Source organism: Rhinatrema bivittatum, chromosome 6, assembly GCF_901001135.1.
Source record: "Rhinatrema bivittatum chromosome 6, aRhiBiv1.1, whole genome shotgun sequence".
Taxonomy (NCBI): domain Eukaryota; kingdom Metazoa; phylum Chordata; class Amphibia; order Gymnophiona; family Rhinatrematidae; genus Rhinatrema; species Rhinatrema bivittatum.
This window is the reverse complement of record NC_042620.1, coordinates 49,073,736-49,091,594: the sequence shown is the minus strand read 5'-3', so window position 1 is coordinate 49,091,594 and position 17,859 is coordinate 49,073,736. Positions and strand designations below refer to the sequence as shown.

The 17,859-nt window shown below is 44.4% G+C and overlaps 1 protein-coding gene across 3 annotated transcripts in view; it reads right to left on the bottom strand.

The window, feature by feature from the left end:
- Positions 1–17,859, bottom strand: part of MGAT5 (alpha-1,6-mannosylglycoprotein 6-beta-N-acetylglucosaminyltransferase) — a 422,238-nt gene that overhangs the window by 194,707 nt on the left and 209,672 nt on the right. For all 3 annotated transcript variants that reach the window (XM_029605357.1, XM_029605355.1, XM_029605356.1), the window contains 3 exons: positions 11,851–12,012; positions 2,451–2,620; positions 1,583–1,717 (listed from right to left, as the gene is read on the bottom strand). In XM_029605357.1, coding sequence (XP_029461217.1) covers positions 1,583–1,717; positions 2,451–2,620; positions 11,851–12,012 — 467 coding nt within the window. The remainder of the gene's footprint in view (positions 1–1,582; positions 1,718–2,450; positions 2,621–11,850; positions 12,013–17,859) is intronic.

Genomic DNA, 17,859 nt, shown 5'->3' with positions numbered 1-17,859 from the left:
CACAGCGCCGATTTTGTAGGCGCCTCGGGTCCCAAAGATGACGTCAGGGCCGGCAAGGGGATGTTGGAAAGTCGCTCCTGCAGCTCACCCAGGTACTTCCTCCACGCTCAGGCTCAGCTGCAGCCTGAACGCCGCACAGCGCCGATTTTGTAGGCGCCTCGGGTCCCAAAGATGACGTCAGGGCCGGCAAGGGGATGTTGGAAAGTCGCTCCTGCAGCTCACCCAGGTACTTCCTCCACGCTCAGGCTCAGCTGCCTGCTCATTTGCTTCTAAAACTTGTACAATCAAGGTGAGATTGCTCTTTGCTCATTTGTTTTTGAATCCTGTACAGTTGAGTTTTCTGTCTTTATACTTGTATTTTTCCACATTGTACTGTATTATGTACTTTTGTAATCATATTCTGAGTTGCATTTTGTTTTTGCCCTTCGCCTGTCCATATATATATATGGACATGTTTTGGGAAACTGCATCAGGAGGGACCAATTTTAAGAATAGACAAATGAAATAGAATATATATATACATACACACACTCTATTTCATTTGTCTATTCTTAAAATTGGTCCCTCCTGATGCAGTTTCCCAAAACATGGCCAGTTTCAGGGGATGGTCAATTTCAACTGAGATGCAGGTTTGAGGTGTGTTATATCAATAAACCCACTTTTATCAACAGCAAAAATTGGAAAAGCTAAGTTCTGTCCAATCTTGACATTTGGCATGTTACCTCGCGGCGTCCCCGGGTAGTGGGGGCCAGCGCCGATGAGCGCCGACTTCCGGCAGCGGCGAGAGCCGTGCGCTAACTCCACCCATCGATTGTGTCGGACCTCCGTCCGGAAGTCATTGGGGTTTGCGCGCCAAAACTCAATTATTTAAAGAGCCGAGACCAGCACAGCAGTGCCTCAGCTATAGGCTGACTGTGCTGGTGCTCAGTGACATTTGCTTCTCCTTTCTGCCTGCCAAGACTTGGACTGGAATTTGGACTTTGCCTGCCTGCCGCCTGCCTTCTGACCTGGTTTGTTCCTTGGACCCTGTTTGCCTGCTGCCTGCCAAGACCTGGACTGGATTTGGATTTGGCTGCCTGCCACCTGCCCTCTGACCTGGTTTGTTCCTTGGACCCTGTTTGCCTGCTGCCTGCCAAGACTTGGACTAGAATTTGGACTTTGCCTGCCTGCCGCCTGCCTTCTGACCTGGTTTGTTCCCTGGACTCTGTTTGCCTGCTGCCTGCCAAGACTTGGACTGCATCCGGACTCTGCCTTCCTGCCGCCTGCCTTCTGAACTGGTTCATACCCAAAACTTCCTGCTTACTGCCTACTTCTGACCTGGACTTCAGCGGCACCTCTCCGACCGCCTCCGCTGTGACGCAGAGCTGTGCTGAGAGTTCCGGCAGCTGTACGCAAGGATACTCTACTACTTGTCTAGGTAAGACAGAGTTATTGGATTCACATTTCACGAATTGTAACATGGCACCTCTGAAGGAATACATTATTTATGTGGCACGCAAATACAGAAAATGAATTTAACTTGTGAATACATACAATTTCTTGAACAAAATTCACCTTTTTAAAGTTCACAAGTAACACTTACTGATAATGAACCCATGATGGGCCAAGAGTTTTCTTAAACTGAGTGAGTCCTACGATGTCAATGTATATCAGTTCTACCACTTTATCTCCCTGCGTGGGGCAGCCAGATCTGTTGCCTACAACTTTCTTCATAATCCTAGTCAAGAGGAGGGAATAAAAGTAGTTAACTGCAACTTGTATCCGTTAGTCAATGCTAATAGAGAAACATTTTACAAATGCTTTAACTTTAAATAAATTCTACACCATCACCCTGCAAGTTAAAGTTATCAATACAGTCGCTGAAAACTGTTATACATAGATATTACATACTCCTGATAAATGATTATAAATCCCCCGTTTACAGTAGATTCAGTTCTTGAGCTTAAACATGTTTCATTGTAATGAGAAAATAAGAGGAAATGCCATAGAAATTCAAAACCCGTATGACTAACAAAATCAGAATGAATTACATGTTTGCTCACTGAAATACGAGCAAAACCTTTTAAAGCAATTAATTTCAGCAAAATTAAGTTAATCATATGAACCTATTATTTGAAAGACTTTAATGAACGACATATTGCAGAAGATGATGCGGCATAACAGGAAGAAGAATCAGGAAAGTGCAGATGTTCAAAGCACCTGCTGAATAAGTTACTTAGCGTCAATTTCCATGTGCTCGCTTAGGAATTCTCAGGAGACTACACATACAATGAAAACATATCATCGTTTCAGAAAATATATATTTAGCTCATGAAAATAATCTACTTATCTCTTATTTAGTGAATTATCACTCATTTTCTTCAACAAATTACATGCTAATAGGTGGCTTCAAGAAGTTCACAATTTATCTTTTGCTTTCTAGTTTTAAAATGGAAAGTAAATCATCTTACTCCTTGAGCTCAGCTAATGAAGCTGAAATTCTAACGTCATGGCCCAGTAAGTAAAGAGAGGTAATTAGATCACTCCACTGCACCAGTTCACCAAGTGGGCCTCCGCTAAATGCATTCTCAGCAATCTTGAATCCAGATTCCTTTGTCAAAAGGCCCAGATGAATAAGTATCTAAAAAACAAACCAGACCAACAATAACTACATCTCACAATGGTGCTCTTTTACCACTCATACTGCTCGGTAGATTTTAAAACAATGGTCCTCAACCTAGTCCTTGGGAGCAGCCTAGTCAGTCTGGCTTTCAGGCCATCAATTTTGAACAGTAACAAGAAATATTTGCATAGGGTCTAGAAACCAGGCTGATTTATGCAAAACCATCTCATTCAGGGAAAGCCTGAAAACCAGACTGACTAAAGCAATGATTCTCAGTCTAGCCATCAAGAACCAGTTGGCCAGTCTGGTTTTCAGAATATCCATAATGAATATGCATGAAATATATCTGCATACTCTGCATGTACACATATTTCATTGTGGATATTCTGAAAACAAGACTGTTCTGATGAGCATCGAGAACTGGTTTGAGAATGGTTGGGCTACAGTGCTGGAGGACAGAGTTGAGAACTACCATTTAAAGGACCAGGCTAACAATATTAAGGATACAAAAGAAAGAGATGGTTGCCGCATCTCAAAAAAAGATATAGCTGTGATAGAGAAGGTAAAGAGAAGGGCAACCAAAATGATAAAGGGGATGGAACAGCTCCCCTATGAGGAAGGACTAAAGAGGTTAGGATGTTCAGCTTGGAGAAGAGACAGCTGAGGGGGGATTTGATAGAGGTGCTTAAAATCATGAGAGGTTTAGAACGGGTAAATGTGAATCTGTTATTTACTCTCGGATAATAGAAGTACCAGGTGGCACTCCATGTAGTTAGCATGTAGAATATTTAAAACTAATCAGAGAAATCTCTCTCACTCAACACACAATTTAACTCTGGAATTTGCTGTCAGGGGATGTGGTTAGTGATGTTAGTGTAGCTGGCTATAAAAAAGAAGGTTTGGATAAGTTCTTGGAGAAGTCCATTACCTGCTATTAATCAAATTGACTTAGAAAATATTCACTGCTATTACCTGCATCAGTAGCATGGGATATACTTAGTTTTTGGGTACTTATAGCCTGGATTGGCCACTGTTGGAAATAGGATGCTGGGCTTGGTGGACCCTTGGTCTGACCCAGTATGGCAATTTTTATGTTCTTATGTTCAATGCAGCATACTCATGCTGATTCACCAGTGTTCATTATGAGGCAAATGTCAAAAGAATGTACTTGGCTAGAATCTCTGGTGCAAACTGTCCTCACAGTGGGTAAAAGTACAGGTATAACTTTCACACCACCAGTACTTTTTTAGGCAGTTTAAAAAGAAGGCGCTCCCAGGGGTGTGGCTATGTGGGCTAGGGAAGGAAAACACACACCTAGCTGCAGAAAAATAGTAGTGCCAAGGATGTGAGTAGTTTCCCACTGAAAACGGGTATAATAAGCAGCATGCACTACAGTCATGCAGCCTGCTGACATGGCCCCCTCTGTGTATGCTCGTGTGGGGAAAGCAGCCTCTGTCAACAATTAAATGTCAGTCTGCAAAGAAGTAAACCAATTACGATATTAACAGGGCTTCTGTTTTGCATCCAGATGGAAAAACAATCAAAAAAAAAAAAAAAGCTATCAAATGAGGGACATTCACAAGGTCTGGCAGATTAACTTTTATAAAGATAGCAGAAGAAAACATATCTGGGTTCATAATTAAATAAGCAAATAAAAAGAAGGAAACGCAGTTAAAAGGAGATTAGATGCATTTTAACTTACTGAAAAATATCCTGAGAAAGTAATACTGGGGGCCAAACCAGTGGCTCAGGGGCATTACCGAGTAGGGATGTGAATCGGGCTTCGGATGATTGAAAATATCGTTGATATTTTCAAAATAGTCAGAAATTGGAGGCTCCCCCAAAACAATAGGAAAACCCCACGATATTGATCGTGGGGGTTCTCTTATTTTGGGGGGGGGGGGGAGGGCGGGAAAAACGGCACACAAAAATAACCCCTAAACCCACCCCGACCCTTTAAAACTAATCCCTTAGCTTCCCCCACCCTCCTGACCCCCCCAAAAAACTTTTTACAGGTACCTGGTGGTCCAGTGAGGGTCCAGGGAGCGATCTCCCGCTCCCGGGCCGTCGGCTGCCACTAATCAAAATGGCGCCGATGGCCCTTTGCCCTTACCATGTGACAGGGTATCCGTGCCATTGGCCAGCCCCTGTCACATGGTAGGAGCACTGGGGCCATCCAGTGCTCCTACCATGTGACAGGGGCCGGCCAATGGCACGGATACCCTGTCACATGGTAAGGGCAAAGGGCCATCGGCGCCATTTTGATTAGTGGCAGCCGACGGCCCAGGAGAGAGAGGATGGCCCGGGAATGGGAGATCACTCTCGGGACCCCCCATTGGACAACCAGGTACCTGTAAAATGTTTTTTTTTTGGGGGGGGGGGGGGGGAAGTTAAGGGGTTAGTTTTAAAGGGTCGGGGTGGGTTTTTTGTTTATTGGCTCGGGCGCAGCCGATAAACAAAACTGTGATCGGGCCGGGCGAAAAAAAAAACCACGATGTGAATCGGAACCGGAATCTGAGCAGATTCTGGTTTCGATTCACATCTCTAATACCGAGCAATGCTGTGTGAAAAACCATGGGCTTGGCTTCTGCTTCCCAGGCTGGGTGAGACCTGGGAAGGTGCGAAAGTAGTATTTACAGCCCCAGAGGAAAGCGAATATCCATCATTGCTCAAAGGTGACAGTTACTGGTTAGTTTTAGGGTGAGTATCTTCTAGGTTCCTGAGGGGGCTGTATTCTGTGCCTACAGGCCAATGACTCAACTGCAAAAGGTGGAGGATATAAAACAAAGGAAAACACCCCAGGCTGTTGTAAATGAAGGTGGTGTAGTCAGAGGCTGGTTCTACCTGAGCTGGAAATCCAAAGGAGGATGAAAAGAAAACTGCTGCCCATTTAAAAAAAAAAAAAAAAAAAATTGGACTTAATACTCCTCTCATATTACTAAGGATCTATATTTATGATATTTTATCTAATTAGAACATAAGAAATGCCATGCTGGGTAAGAGAAAGGCCCATTAATCCCAGCATTCTGTCTCAGATACTGGCCAGCTCAGGTCAAAGTACCCATCAGATCCCCAATGGTTGATCTATTTCTTGTATCGCACGCCCAGGGATAAGTGCTGGCTTTCCCAAGTGTATCTGGCTAATAGCTGCTGGACTTTCCTTCAGGAATTTGTCCAATCCTCTTTTAAACTTAACTATGTTAGCTGCCTTGACCACATCCTCTGGCAACAGATTCCACAGATTGATAGCGTGCTGAATGAAAAAATACTAATTTGTTTTAAATCTGCTGATTGTTAGATTCATGGAATGTCCCCTAGTCCTAGTGTTTGAAAGGGTAAAAATCTGTTTCCTATTTACCATTCCACCTCACTCATGATTTTATAAGTTTTAATCATAGTTATTTCTTTTCCAAGCTAAACAACCCTAATCTGTTTAGCCTTGCTCCTTAAGGGAGCTTTCCCATCCCCTTTATCATTTTTTTTTGCCCTTCTTGTACCTTTTCTATGTTTGCTAAGTCTTTAAAATGGGGCGACAAGAACTGCACACAATACTCAAGGTGTGGTCACACCATGGATATATACAAAGGCATTATGATATAGCAGAGTTGCTTACCTGAAACAGGTGTTCTCCAAGGACAGCAGGATATCGGTCTTCACACATGGGTGACATCATCGGATGGAGCCCAGCACGGAAAACTCATGTCAAAGTTTCTAGAACTCTGTCTGAGCCTCTGAGCATTCCCAGCATGCACTATACCAGCATCCATGAGGCAGCCCCTCAGTATTATAACACAGAATTGAGGAACGAAAAATTAAAATAAAAACCCATGAAGTGGAAACCCAACTCTGCGGGGTGGTGGGTGAGTTTTGAAGAACTGCCATCCTGCTGTCCTCAGAGAACACCTGTTACAGGTAAGCAACTATGCTTTCTGCAAGGACAAGAAGGATGGCAGTCCTCACACATGGGTGAATTCCCAGCTACAAGGTGCCTCCCAAAACAAAAAAAGGGTCCAACAAAATACCAAACAAATGCTAATGGGCACAACAACAACTAGTTTTGTTGGTAACATGGAAAGTGGGGGGGGGGGGGGGGGGCAGCCTGAACAAAAAGAATGGGCCCTAGGTAGGAATAGAGTTCCAAAGGACAGATTGGTCAAACCAACTGTTGCACTGTCCATCCATATCCAAATAGTAGTGAGATGGGAATTCCATCCTCTCATTCACAAGCTGCAGCTCTGCAGATCTCCTCCATGGGAACCGTTTCCAAGTGGGCCACCAATGCTGCCATGGCTCTGATAGAGTGAGCCTTGACAGGGCCCCAAGATGCATCCTGCCTGGGCATAACCAGAGGAGATGCAGTCTGCTGGTCAATTGGAAAGCATCTGCTTGGCAACAGCAATCCCCAAATGGGTCTGATCAAAAGAAACAAGAAGTTGGGTGGAATGTTTAAGGGCTTCTGTCTGCTCTAGATAGAAAGCTAAGGCTCTTTTGCAATCCAAACCATACAGGGCTCATTTGCCTTGGTGTGAATGAGGCCTGGGAAAAAAAATGTTTGCAGCATGATAGACTAGTTAAGATGGAAGTCTTCATCTTCCCTCGTCCTCCTCCTTCCCTTTCTCTTCTTTTCCCCTCCCCTGGTTCAATCTTCTCTGTTTCTTGGCCCCCTTTTCTTCACCCCACAGGCAGAGAATTCATGGATCATGGGTATCCGTGATAGACAGTCTTCGAGCACTGAGTGCATGGCTTAAACATGGACGTGGTCATGCTGACTGGAAACAAAAAGGTACGCAAAATCGAACTCGATGGCTGGCAGGCACTTAAGGCACCACCGCCTGGGGGTAATGACAATGAAAGAAATTTACCTTAAATGCCGAAAAAAAGCTGGCTAAAGTCACTAAAGAGAGAACTTAGAGGACTCCATGTTGATGCCACAAGAAGAATTTTTAACATGTGAAAAACGTGAAATAAGAAAACTTCAAAGAAGTTTGAGAGAAAGACAATGCCGAGACCTACTAGGCTCGCGGGAAAAAAACAAAAAAACTGAGGGGACCCCACATGGATGTGTGGTATAGTGCATGCTGGGCATACTCAGAGGTTCAGACAAAGCTCTAGAAATAAGTTTGACATAAGTTTTCCATGCTGGGCTCTATCCAATGATGTCACCCCATGTGTGAGAATTGCCATCCTGTTTATCCTCGGAGAATCTCAGTTTTAATCTCTATTCATTTCCAAATAATTCTTAACATTCTCTTTGCCTTTTTGACCACTGCCACACTGAGCTGAGGATTTCAATGTACATTTATCTGTCCATGAAAATGTAGTATACATATTTGTCTCATGCTGAAGTAATATTCCCTGAGGAAGACTGAAGTAAAAATGCTTAGACACTGCACCAAGAGTGGCAAAGAGTTTCTTACAGGAGGGATTGCTGGGAAGAAAATGTGTAAAGCTAAATACTGTCCCTGTGGCCAACATTATAGGACAAGCCAAGCAAATTTGTATTCTGAAAAAAAGCATCACCAACCCTCCGCTTCAGTCCAATAAAACAGCTCCACAAAACACATAAGGTTCCCTATTCTAAGGGTTTGGGTCCAGCAGAGTTGCTTACCTGTAACAGGTGTTCTCCTAGTACAGCAGGATGTTAGTCCTTACACATGGGTGACATCAGATGGAGCCCGGCACGGAAAACTTACGACAAAATTTCTAGAAACTTTGACTGGCACACTGAACATGCCCAGTATGCCACTATCATTGTGGTATACCTCTCCAGTCTTGTAACACAGAATTACAAAAAAATATAACAAAACACAGGAGAAACCCAACTCTGCGGGGTGGCAGGTGGGTTTCGTGATGACTACCATCCTGCTGTCCTAGCAGAACACTGCTTATAGGTAAGCAACAATTTCTCCTAGGCCAAGCAGGATGATAGTTCCCACACATGGGTGAATCCCTAGCTTCAGGCTGTTCCCGCCCAAGAAAGACCAACAGGCACAACAATGGTGCTGCTGGTAACAGAGGGAGACAGCCTGAACCTGAAGAATGGGCCGTAGGAAGGACGAGTTGGGTTCTACAGCTGAAAGATTCCAGAGGACAGACTAGCTGAAGCTGCTATCATGCCAGCCATCCCTGTCCAAACAGTAGTGGGTGGCAAAAGTGTGGACAGAACTCCACGTCGCAGCCTTACAGATCTCAGCCATGGGGACCGTTCTCAGGTGGACCACCGAAGCTGCCATGGCTCTGACAGAGTTAGTCTTGACATGGCCCCCAAGCTGCAGTCCTGCTTGCGCATAGCAGAAGGTACTTGGGTCGTGGAGAGAGCTGACACCACCCACAGGGAGGAGCCCTGTGAGGACTCTCCACGACAGGCGGGGTCTCAGCAGTGATGGACACAGGAGTCAGAGAATATTTATTATACAGCAAAGAGAAACCCGAGGAGCGTATTTGTAAACTCAGTCCTTGAATTAGAAGACCTGGGATGGATTCTCCGGTCCGCAGGGCGGGGTAACCCCGGGAATCCTTGCTTCTTGATAGGCCTTGGTGTGGTAGCTCCGGTAGTGGTCCGCAGTGCGGGGCAGGCCGGAGGCAGATGTAGATAACTGGTACAAGACAGCGTGAATCCGGTAGTGGTCCGCAGAGCGGGGTAACCCGATGATCCACACAGCAAGACAGACGTGGTAATGTAGAGTAGAGGTCTTGTACTCACAATGCAGTAGTAGCAGCATCGGAGATTCGATGCAGGAGAAACTCACTTAGCTGGTGAAAGTGAGACAGGCAGATGAGGCTCTCCGAGGAGCGGATAGCCCTGAGTGCAGCAAGGCCCCCGAGGAGCGGGTACCTGAGTCACTCAGCCTGAAACACAGGAACAGCGATGCGAAGCGTCTCAGAGTAAAGGAATTAAGCAAGATGGAATCCTTGCTAACTCGTAGGTAGGAAAGTCCGGTGGGTTTAAATACAAGTAGGCAGTGACGTTATGCGGAGGGGACGCCCCAGAGGTTCCCGCCATGACGTGCATAAGGAGGCAGGTGCGCGCGTGCCCTAGGTCACACCAGATTCAAGATGGCGATCGGGATCGCCCTCCCGGGAATGCCCCGGGGGGGGGGGGGGGGGTCAGCGTGCAGAGGCGGCCATCTTAGCCAGAATTGGAGCTACTGGGCAAAATGAGGTGAGCAGCAAAGGTCGCAGTCTGCGACCGACGGGCGCAACAGTGGAGAGGATGCCAAAAAGGACATTGAGGCGCTCCAGCAGTGGTACCAACATAGAGGGCGCAGGCTCAAGTACCGTTGGAAGTACTGGTGGGGCCGGCAGCTCGATGTCCTGCAGAGCTCAGACAACCGCCAGTTGCGCCCTGTGTTTCAGCTCCTCATGGAAATCCACCGAAGACAAGACGGACAGAGTAGTGGGATGCGTCACCAAATCTCCCTCGGAGTCCCAACAGGCATTGATGCCTACCAGAGCCTGGTACTGTGTGCAGACTGAGACCGGTGGCGATGTTTCCTGGACTTCCTACAGTGCTCAGCCCGGTCTTTCCTCGGTGCCGAGAAGGAAGGAGATAATCCTGACGTCTTGGAGCGTGAACATAAAAGTGATGGCTGATCCCTGGCACCTCTCTCCATCGAGGGCCCCGGTGGAGGGGTGGATAGCGAAAGCTCGGGGGCCATTGGTTCCCCTCGGGCTCTTGGTGTCGAATCGCTCAACGCCAGAATTGAGGGTTCTGACTTCTTCAAACCAAAGAGTTTCTCCATTTTATCCAGGCAGGCATGCCGGCCCTTGGGGATCATCTGGTCGCAAAAAATGACACCCCTGATCTTTGCATCAGCAGGGGACATGGTTCGAGGGCTCTGGGGGCTCTGAAGAAAACCTGATGCCATAACCAAATGACCAAGTGAGCGGTCGATGACCAGCAGGTACTAAGGTTGACTGCATCGGAGAAAAAAAAAACAAAAAACTTACTGCACCGCCCAACACAGAAAAAGAACATGAGCTCCACAACCGCGAGATGACAGCTCCGCAGAAAAGAAGAGACTGGAGAGGGATCCCACGTGGGCGCGTGGATAGTGATATGCTGGGTATGCTCAGTGTGCCAGTCAAAGTTTCTAGAAACGTTGACATAAGTTTTCTGTGCTAGGCTCCATCTGATGGCACCATGTGTGAGGAGTACCATCCTGCTTGTCCTAGGAGAAAGGTAATAAAGTTATCTGGACAAACCAATGCTTAAAATTTTCTCCCCTAATAGGTTAAATTTTATTTGGATAAATTGGGGTCATTCCAGGGGTGGACGTGGGGTAAGTTATTCTGATCAGTATGGTTATGGTATAGAACAGTCCCAAAGTTATCTGAGTACGTGTATCCTGATAACTGGCTATATTCTAAATATAACTGGTTAAGGTTAACATAAGTAAAAAAAAAAAATACCATTTTCGACCAGCAGCCTGATCCCCACCACCTTCCAGCCTCCAAAATATTTAAAAAGCAGTCAGTGTAGAGCTCCCAATTCTCTTTCCCCTTCCTAATATAAAATTCCTGACTACAGTGGCCCAAGACACCCCTCCTTCCAATATTAAATAAAGCTCTGGCTCTGGGCCCCCCTCCAGTCACCACTCCATCCATCCAGAACCCCTTTTCACAACATCACATCTCACCCAGAACCTCCCCTGCAAACATCCAAAGGCTGACAGAGCCATACAGCTTTGGTGGCATTTAGTGTATGATACCAGCTTTGCTGTCAAAGCAAGGAATGCCGCTACATCAGTATGACTGGGTAAGAAGGGAGGTGTGGGTACCTTGTGCTCTTATGGCAAGGACTTTGTTTTCTTATTTTGCGTGGGAGAGGGTGGAAATCAGGTGCTATACTCAACTGCTTTTTAAGTATGCTGGTAGTTGGCTGTGGAATGAGGTGGCAGATTTACTGGCCCAATTTTTTATTTAACAAGTTATATTCTAAATGTAGCCAATTAAGTTTAAAGTTATCCGGGTTTTTATCTGGAAAACATTATCTGTGTATATTCAGTGGGAGACTTGTCTCGCTTAATATCCGGATAAAGTTATTCAAGTAAACTTACCCAGATAACTTTGCCGCTCACTGGACTATTGAATTTGGACCTGCAGAATTTTATTTAAAAAACAAAAAAATAAACTACTTTCTCATAAATGATAATCTCTCAAATCGTATGTATGAGAAAGCTCTTTCGTAAATTGAACTTCTTTAGAGTATAAACAAAAAAATAAATAAATAAATGTAGGAAACTAACTTTCTTTCGTTTTCTCTTCTCCAGGTTCTGCTTTTCTGCAAGCGACTTGATTGCTTCTATCCAAGCGTCATCCATTCGTTTTATTCGTAGCATCATCCATCGGAATTCCTCATGTTTTGACATTCCTTGGTAGAGTTGCTCAAAATCTGTACGGATTTCGGCCTACGGTTAACAAAACAAAAACCACAGTAATTATAATGGCAGTACTGTTTGTGCCCCTAAAGGTGTGCTTTATTCTTCCTTCTGTTGTGCTTCTATTTTTATGTAAAACATTTTTAAACCTATGAGTTTACCCAATTTGGAATTTAAAAAATGCTCCTTCCATTATAACCAAGCTCCTCATTTTTATATCCATCTTTCCTTGGATTCACACTTCCATTATTAATACTATATTAAGGTGATGCTAGCTCAGGTTCATTGCTTATATGAAGTTTAGTGATAACAACATTGGTTAAATGTGAGATGTTGTACACAGTCTGTAAGCTTTTCTCCTCAGAAATCAAACATGATGAGAATGAACAAGGGGCACTCAGATTTTGTTTGTTTGTTCTAATAAAGGGATAAAGAAGAAATTACTTACCTGATAATTTTGTTTTCCTTAGTGTAGACAGATGGACTCAGGACCAATGGGTTTATGCTCCCCTGCCAGCAGATGGAGATGGAGCAAGCTGACATCACAATATACATAACCCTGCAGTGACCCCAGCCAGCCAATATTCTCTTCAAAAGCAACTGTAGACAGACTAGCAAAAAACTTGATTAAAAACATGATTAAACAGGTAATTAGAACTGTACTCAACCAACCATAAACACTGAGCTCACATAAGATTATAGGTACCCCAAGCTAGGGACTGGATGAACACTTACCAGTAATCCCTTGGGACCCAGAGCCCCACAGGAGGATTACTGACACCCTCATGCGGCAGCAGAGGGTGGGATGCTGAGTCCATTTGTTTACACTAAGGAAAACAAAATTATCAGGTAAGTAATTTCTCCATTTCCTAACATGTAGACAGATGGACTCAGGACCAGTGGGATGTATCAAAGCTACTCCCCACAGGGTGAGAAGCTGCCTGGGGTCTAATCAATAGCACATGTACAAGGTTGCATCATCCCAGGCCTGCACATCTAGACAATAAAACCTGGAAAAAGTGTGCAAGGACCACCACGGCACAGTTTGGCAGATATTGATGGGAGACAACAGATTAACCTCCACCCATGACACTACCTGTGCTCTAGTGGAATGAGCCCTAACCTGAGTAGGCAACGGCTTTCCAGCATCCACATACGCAATCTTGACCACCTCCTTAATCCTACGAGCTATGGTAGCCTGTGAAGCCGGAGCGCCCTGCTTACTCCAGCCATGGAGAACAAACAGGCGATCAGTCTTTCAAAAAGACTCAGAGACCTCCAGATACCACACGACATGATGCTTAACATCCAAGAAGTGCAAAAGGCAAAACTCCTCAGCATCTCTTGCCAGGATTCAAATGAAAGTCTGAAACTACCTTGGCCAAGAAGAATGGAACAGTATGCAGCTTTAAAGCCCCTGGAGTTACCCAAAGAAACGGCTACCAGCAAGACAAGGCCTGCAGCTCAGAAATCAGCCACGCAATGCATATGGCCACCAGGAACATAGTCTTCAAAGTCAATAACCATAAGGAAAGGCTACGCAGTGGTCAATGTAGGGCTCGCCAAAAGGTCCAGCACCAAATTAAGACTCCACAATGGAACCGGTAACCGCAAGGGAGGCCCTTCAAAAAAATGGGCCACACCAGGATGAGACAATGAAACACCATTCGCCAGGCCTATGAAACAGGCAAGAGCCACAACCTGCACCTTCAAGGAATTAAGGGCCAAGCCTTTATTCAATCCAACCTGCAAAAAATCCAGAATGAGAGAGATCTTAACTGAATGAGGAAGAACACCCAACTCCTCACACCAGGCCTCAAACATTCCCCAAACCCGCACACAAGCCAAGGAAGTGGAGAACTTGTGAGCGCAAAGTAAAGAGGCAAACACTGCAGAGGAAAAACCATGCTTTAACAGGCGAACCCTCTCAAGGCCAAACCGTAAGAATACAGTCTGATCCTTGTGAAGAACTGGTCCCTGCTGAAGCAGATCCACGTGCGACGGAAGACGAATGGGGGCCTCCATCATGAGTTGTTGCAAATGCGCATACCACTGATGCCTGGGCCAGTCCAGCGACACGAGGAGTACTAGCCCACGGTGGGCTTCGATCTTGCAAATTATCCTGCCCAGCAAGGACCACGGAGGAACCTGTCTTCCGGCCAGACCTATACAAGAGCATCTATTTCCAGGGACCATGGATTTCTCGTGTGACTATAGAAGTGAGGAACCTTAGCACTTCGAGAAGTCACCAGCAGGTCTAGGAACGGAAGGCCCAGAGACCCACAATCAGCTGCAATGCCTCAGCTGACAACACCCACTCTCCTGGGTCCAGACTCTCCCTGTTTTGAGAGTCCGCTCTTATGTTGTCTTTTCCTGCAATGTGAGAAGCCAAGATCATCCACACATGACCTTCTGCCCATTCCATCAGCTGGTCTATTTCCTCAGACACTTGCTGGCTCTTGGCTCCTCTCTGGCGATTGATATAGGTTTGAGAAAAAATAGCTGGGGTGTAATAATATCGCCACAACGTGATTTCCTAAAAAGACTTTAAGACATATTGTAATATAGAGGAAAAGACCTCAGCACTGGTGATTGTCTGAAAAGTGTAGCAGAATTTCTGCCAATTGTTACAATCACAGGTCAAAAACCTCTAATTAGAATTGTATCTTTTTATTAAATGATCCAAATTATTTCCAATGGGGTTTTAATACTCCCAATTTCTTAGAGAAAAAAAATATTTTTGCTTTTTTCTTTTAGGGGAAATATTCAGTTTCCACTAATATATTTACTTGTGAAATACTGGTATTTAGATCAAAATCAATCGTTGAGATTTTGAATACACTGCCCATGCATTTATGTTAAAGTCCAAATTGCTTACTCAGTAACATCCAGACAAGCTGGACTATAGTCTGTTGCCTTCTCTACAATGCCTGGTTCAGGGACAGCTTCATACTAGTTTTAAAAGGTACAAATTGTCATATATTCACTTGTCTTTGTACTACAAAGAGTTACTACGAAACCAGCTTCAGACTCTTGTGAAGTGCACTTGTTTTTTAACTTTATATTAAGAAAAAACTTCCGATTTATTCAATAAAGTACATTGAGCTTTGTCTGTGTTAACAAGACGCCGGAAACACTGATGTTTGCACTGAAAAGACGCCTTATACTACAAGGAGTTACTACTTAGCTTTGTCTGCGCTGATGAGACGCCAAAGACACTTTTGTTTGCGCTGAAGAGACGCCGACGTACGTTTCGCAAAATTGCTGCTTCAGGGTATTTAACACGTCTGGACAGATTATTTGTTCTGTCCCGATCGAATCAGGATCTCAGGGCTTTTGAAAAATGGCGGCCACTTGACAAAAGTGTTTCGTGATTGGGCTCCATCCTGATGATGTTACCCATATGTGAGGACTACCATCCTACTTGTCCTGTGAGAAACTTCATTTCAAATTCTCTTAGCTTGCCTTACCAAATGTTTTACACTTAACTTGACAATGCTTATGCTTTTTACTATTTTCTTCAGCTGGATCCTTCTTCAAATTTTTGAAGGAATTTTTTGGATAAAATGGCCCCTCACCTTTTAACCATGCTGGTAATCATTTTGCCTTCCTTCCACCTTTCTTAATGCATGGAATACATCTGGATTGTGCATCTAAGATAGCATTTTTAAAGAATGTCCATGCCTGTTGTATACTTTTAACCTTTGCAGCTGTACCTTTCAGTTTTCTCCTCAATTTATCATAATTTCCCTTTTCAAAATTTAGTGTTAGAGCTGTAAATTTACATAGTCTCCCTTCCAGTCATTAGTTCAAATTTATTCATATTATGATCACTATTGCCAAGTGGCCTCACCACTGTTACCCATCTCATTAAATCCTGCATTCTACTAAGAATTAAACCCAATTTCTCCATGAAACTGTTTATTCCATCCCAGAACTTTGTCTCTCTAGCATGTCCTGATGTTACATTTGTCCAGTCAATAATTGAAGTCTCCCATTACTACTGCACTGCCAAATTGTTTAGCTTCCCTGATTTCTCTTAGCATTTCATCATCTGTCTGACCATTTTGGCCAGGTGGACAGTAGTATACTCCTATTACTACAATCTTACCCAACACACACGGGATTTCTACCCATATATATATTCTACTGAGCATTTACACTCTATGATCTTTATCCTGTTGGACTCTATACCATCCCGAACAAAGTGCCACACCCTACACCAAGTTGATCCTCCCTATCATTGCGACAATTTGTATCCTGATATAGCACTGTCCCATTGGTTATCTTCATTCCACCAGGTCTCGGAAATGCCAATTATGCCTCTCACATCATTCACTGCTATACAACACTCCCATCTTACTTCTTAGACTTTTAGCATTGGCATACAGAAATTACAAAGTGCATTTTTTGTTTGTATTAACAACCTGCTTTTCAGTTGATAGGAATAATTTGGAAATCTTTAGCTCAGGTGATTCTTTACTTTTAGGCACAAGGACTAGGTTTGCTTTTATTGGGACCTCCCTGTTTGGATGCCCTAACTCTGTTTCATTAGTATCCTTCAAAGATGGGACCATGGACTGCTGAGTGACTGTCAGCTTTCCCCTAATTTAAAAGCCATTCTCTCTCTTTTTTAAAAGTTTGGAACCAGGCTGCTGGCGCTCTCTGGTTAAGATGGAGCCCATCCTTTTGGAAAAATGTTTCCCCCTTCCCCAAAAGGTCCCTTACAAAACTGAATCCCTCTTCCCTGCACCATCTTCTCATCCAAGCATTGAAGACTCCAGAGCTCTGCCTGCCTCTGGGGGACCTGCACGTGGAACATGAAGCATTTCAGAGAGTGCCAGCCTGGAGGCTCTGGATTTCAGCTTTTTACCTAATATCCTATATTTGGTTCCAGAACCTCTTTCCCACATTTTCCTATGTCATTGGTGCTCGCATGTACCACGACTGCCGGTTCCTCCCCAGCACGATCTATAATCCAATCTAGGTGACGCCTGAGGTCGCCACCTTCACACCAGGCAGGCAAATTACCAGGTGGTCCTCACATCCATGAGCTACAGGCTATATACATTTCTAATAATCGAATCACCAACTATGGTGGCTGACCTAACCCTTCCCTCCTGGGCAGTAGTCCTGGGAGACTTATTCTCTCGCACTGAGGACAACAGATCTCCTGGAGAGCAGGGCCTTGCTACAGGATCACTTCCTGCTACATCAGGATGATGTTCTTCAACTGGGCGACCTTTCTGATCCAAGGCAGCACCAGGGCTGCCAGACTGGATTTGGGACTTAGCTACTATGTCCCTAAGGGTCTCAATGTAGCTTTGTCTACCTCAGCTCTTCCAGGTCTGACGCACTAGCCTGCAGAGATAGGACTCATTCTCTGAGAGCCAGGAGCTCTTTGCACTGGGTGCATACATTCAATCTCACTGGCGCGTAAAAAAAAAAAAAAATCATACATGTAACACTCAATGCAAAAGACTGGAAAGCCCCTCTATTGCTGCTGGACTGCTGCCTTCATCTTAATTTTGTTGAGTTCCTAGTTAAATTTAAGTTACTAATGGAGATAGAGTATTTTAAATTTACAGGTATATTTACTAATTAATCTGCTAGTGTCCTACAAGGGGATGATTAAACTCTCAATAATGGCTGGTGCAATAGATTGATTTAGATAAGAGCTAGATTTTTTTTTATTTTACTTATTTTTTTAAATGAGAAAGTGTCTCTTGCCTAAAAAATCAAGGGTTGAGCTAGGGGTGGGCGGGTTGGAAAGAGACACTAGAATTAACTCCCTCTGGCTTATTATCTCAGACACACACAAACTTTAAAGAATATATCCCACTATTACACCTCTCTCCAAACTTTAAGCTCTAAGAT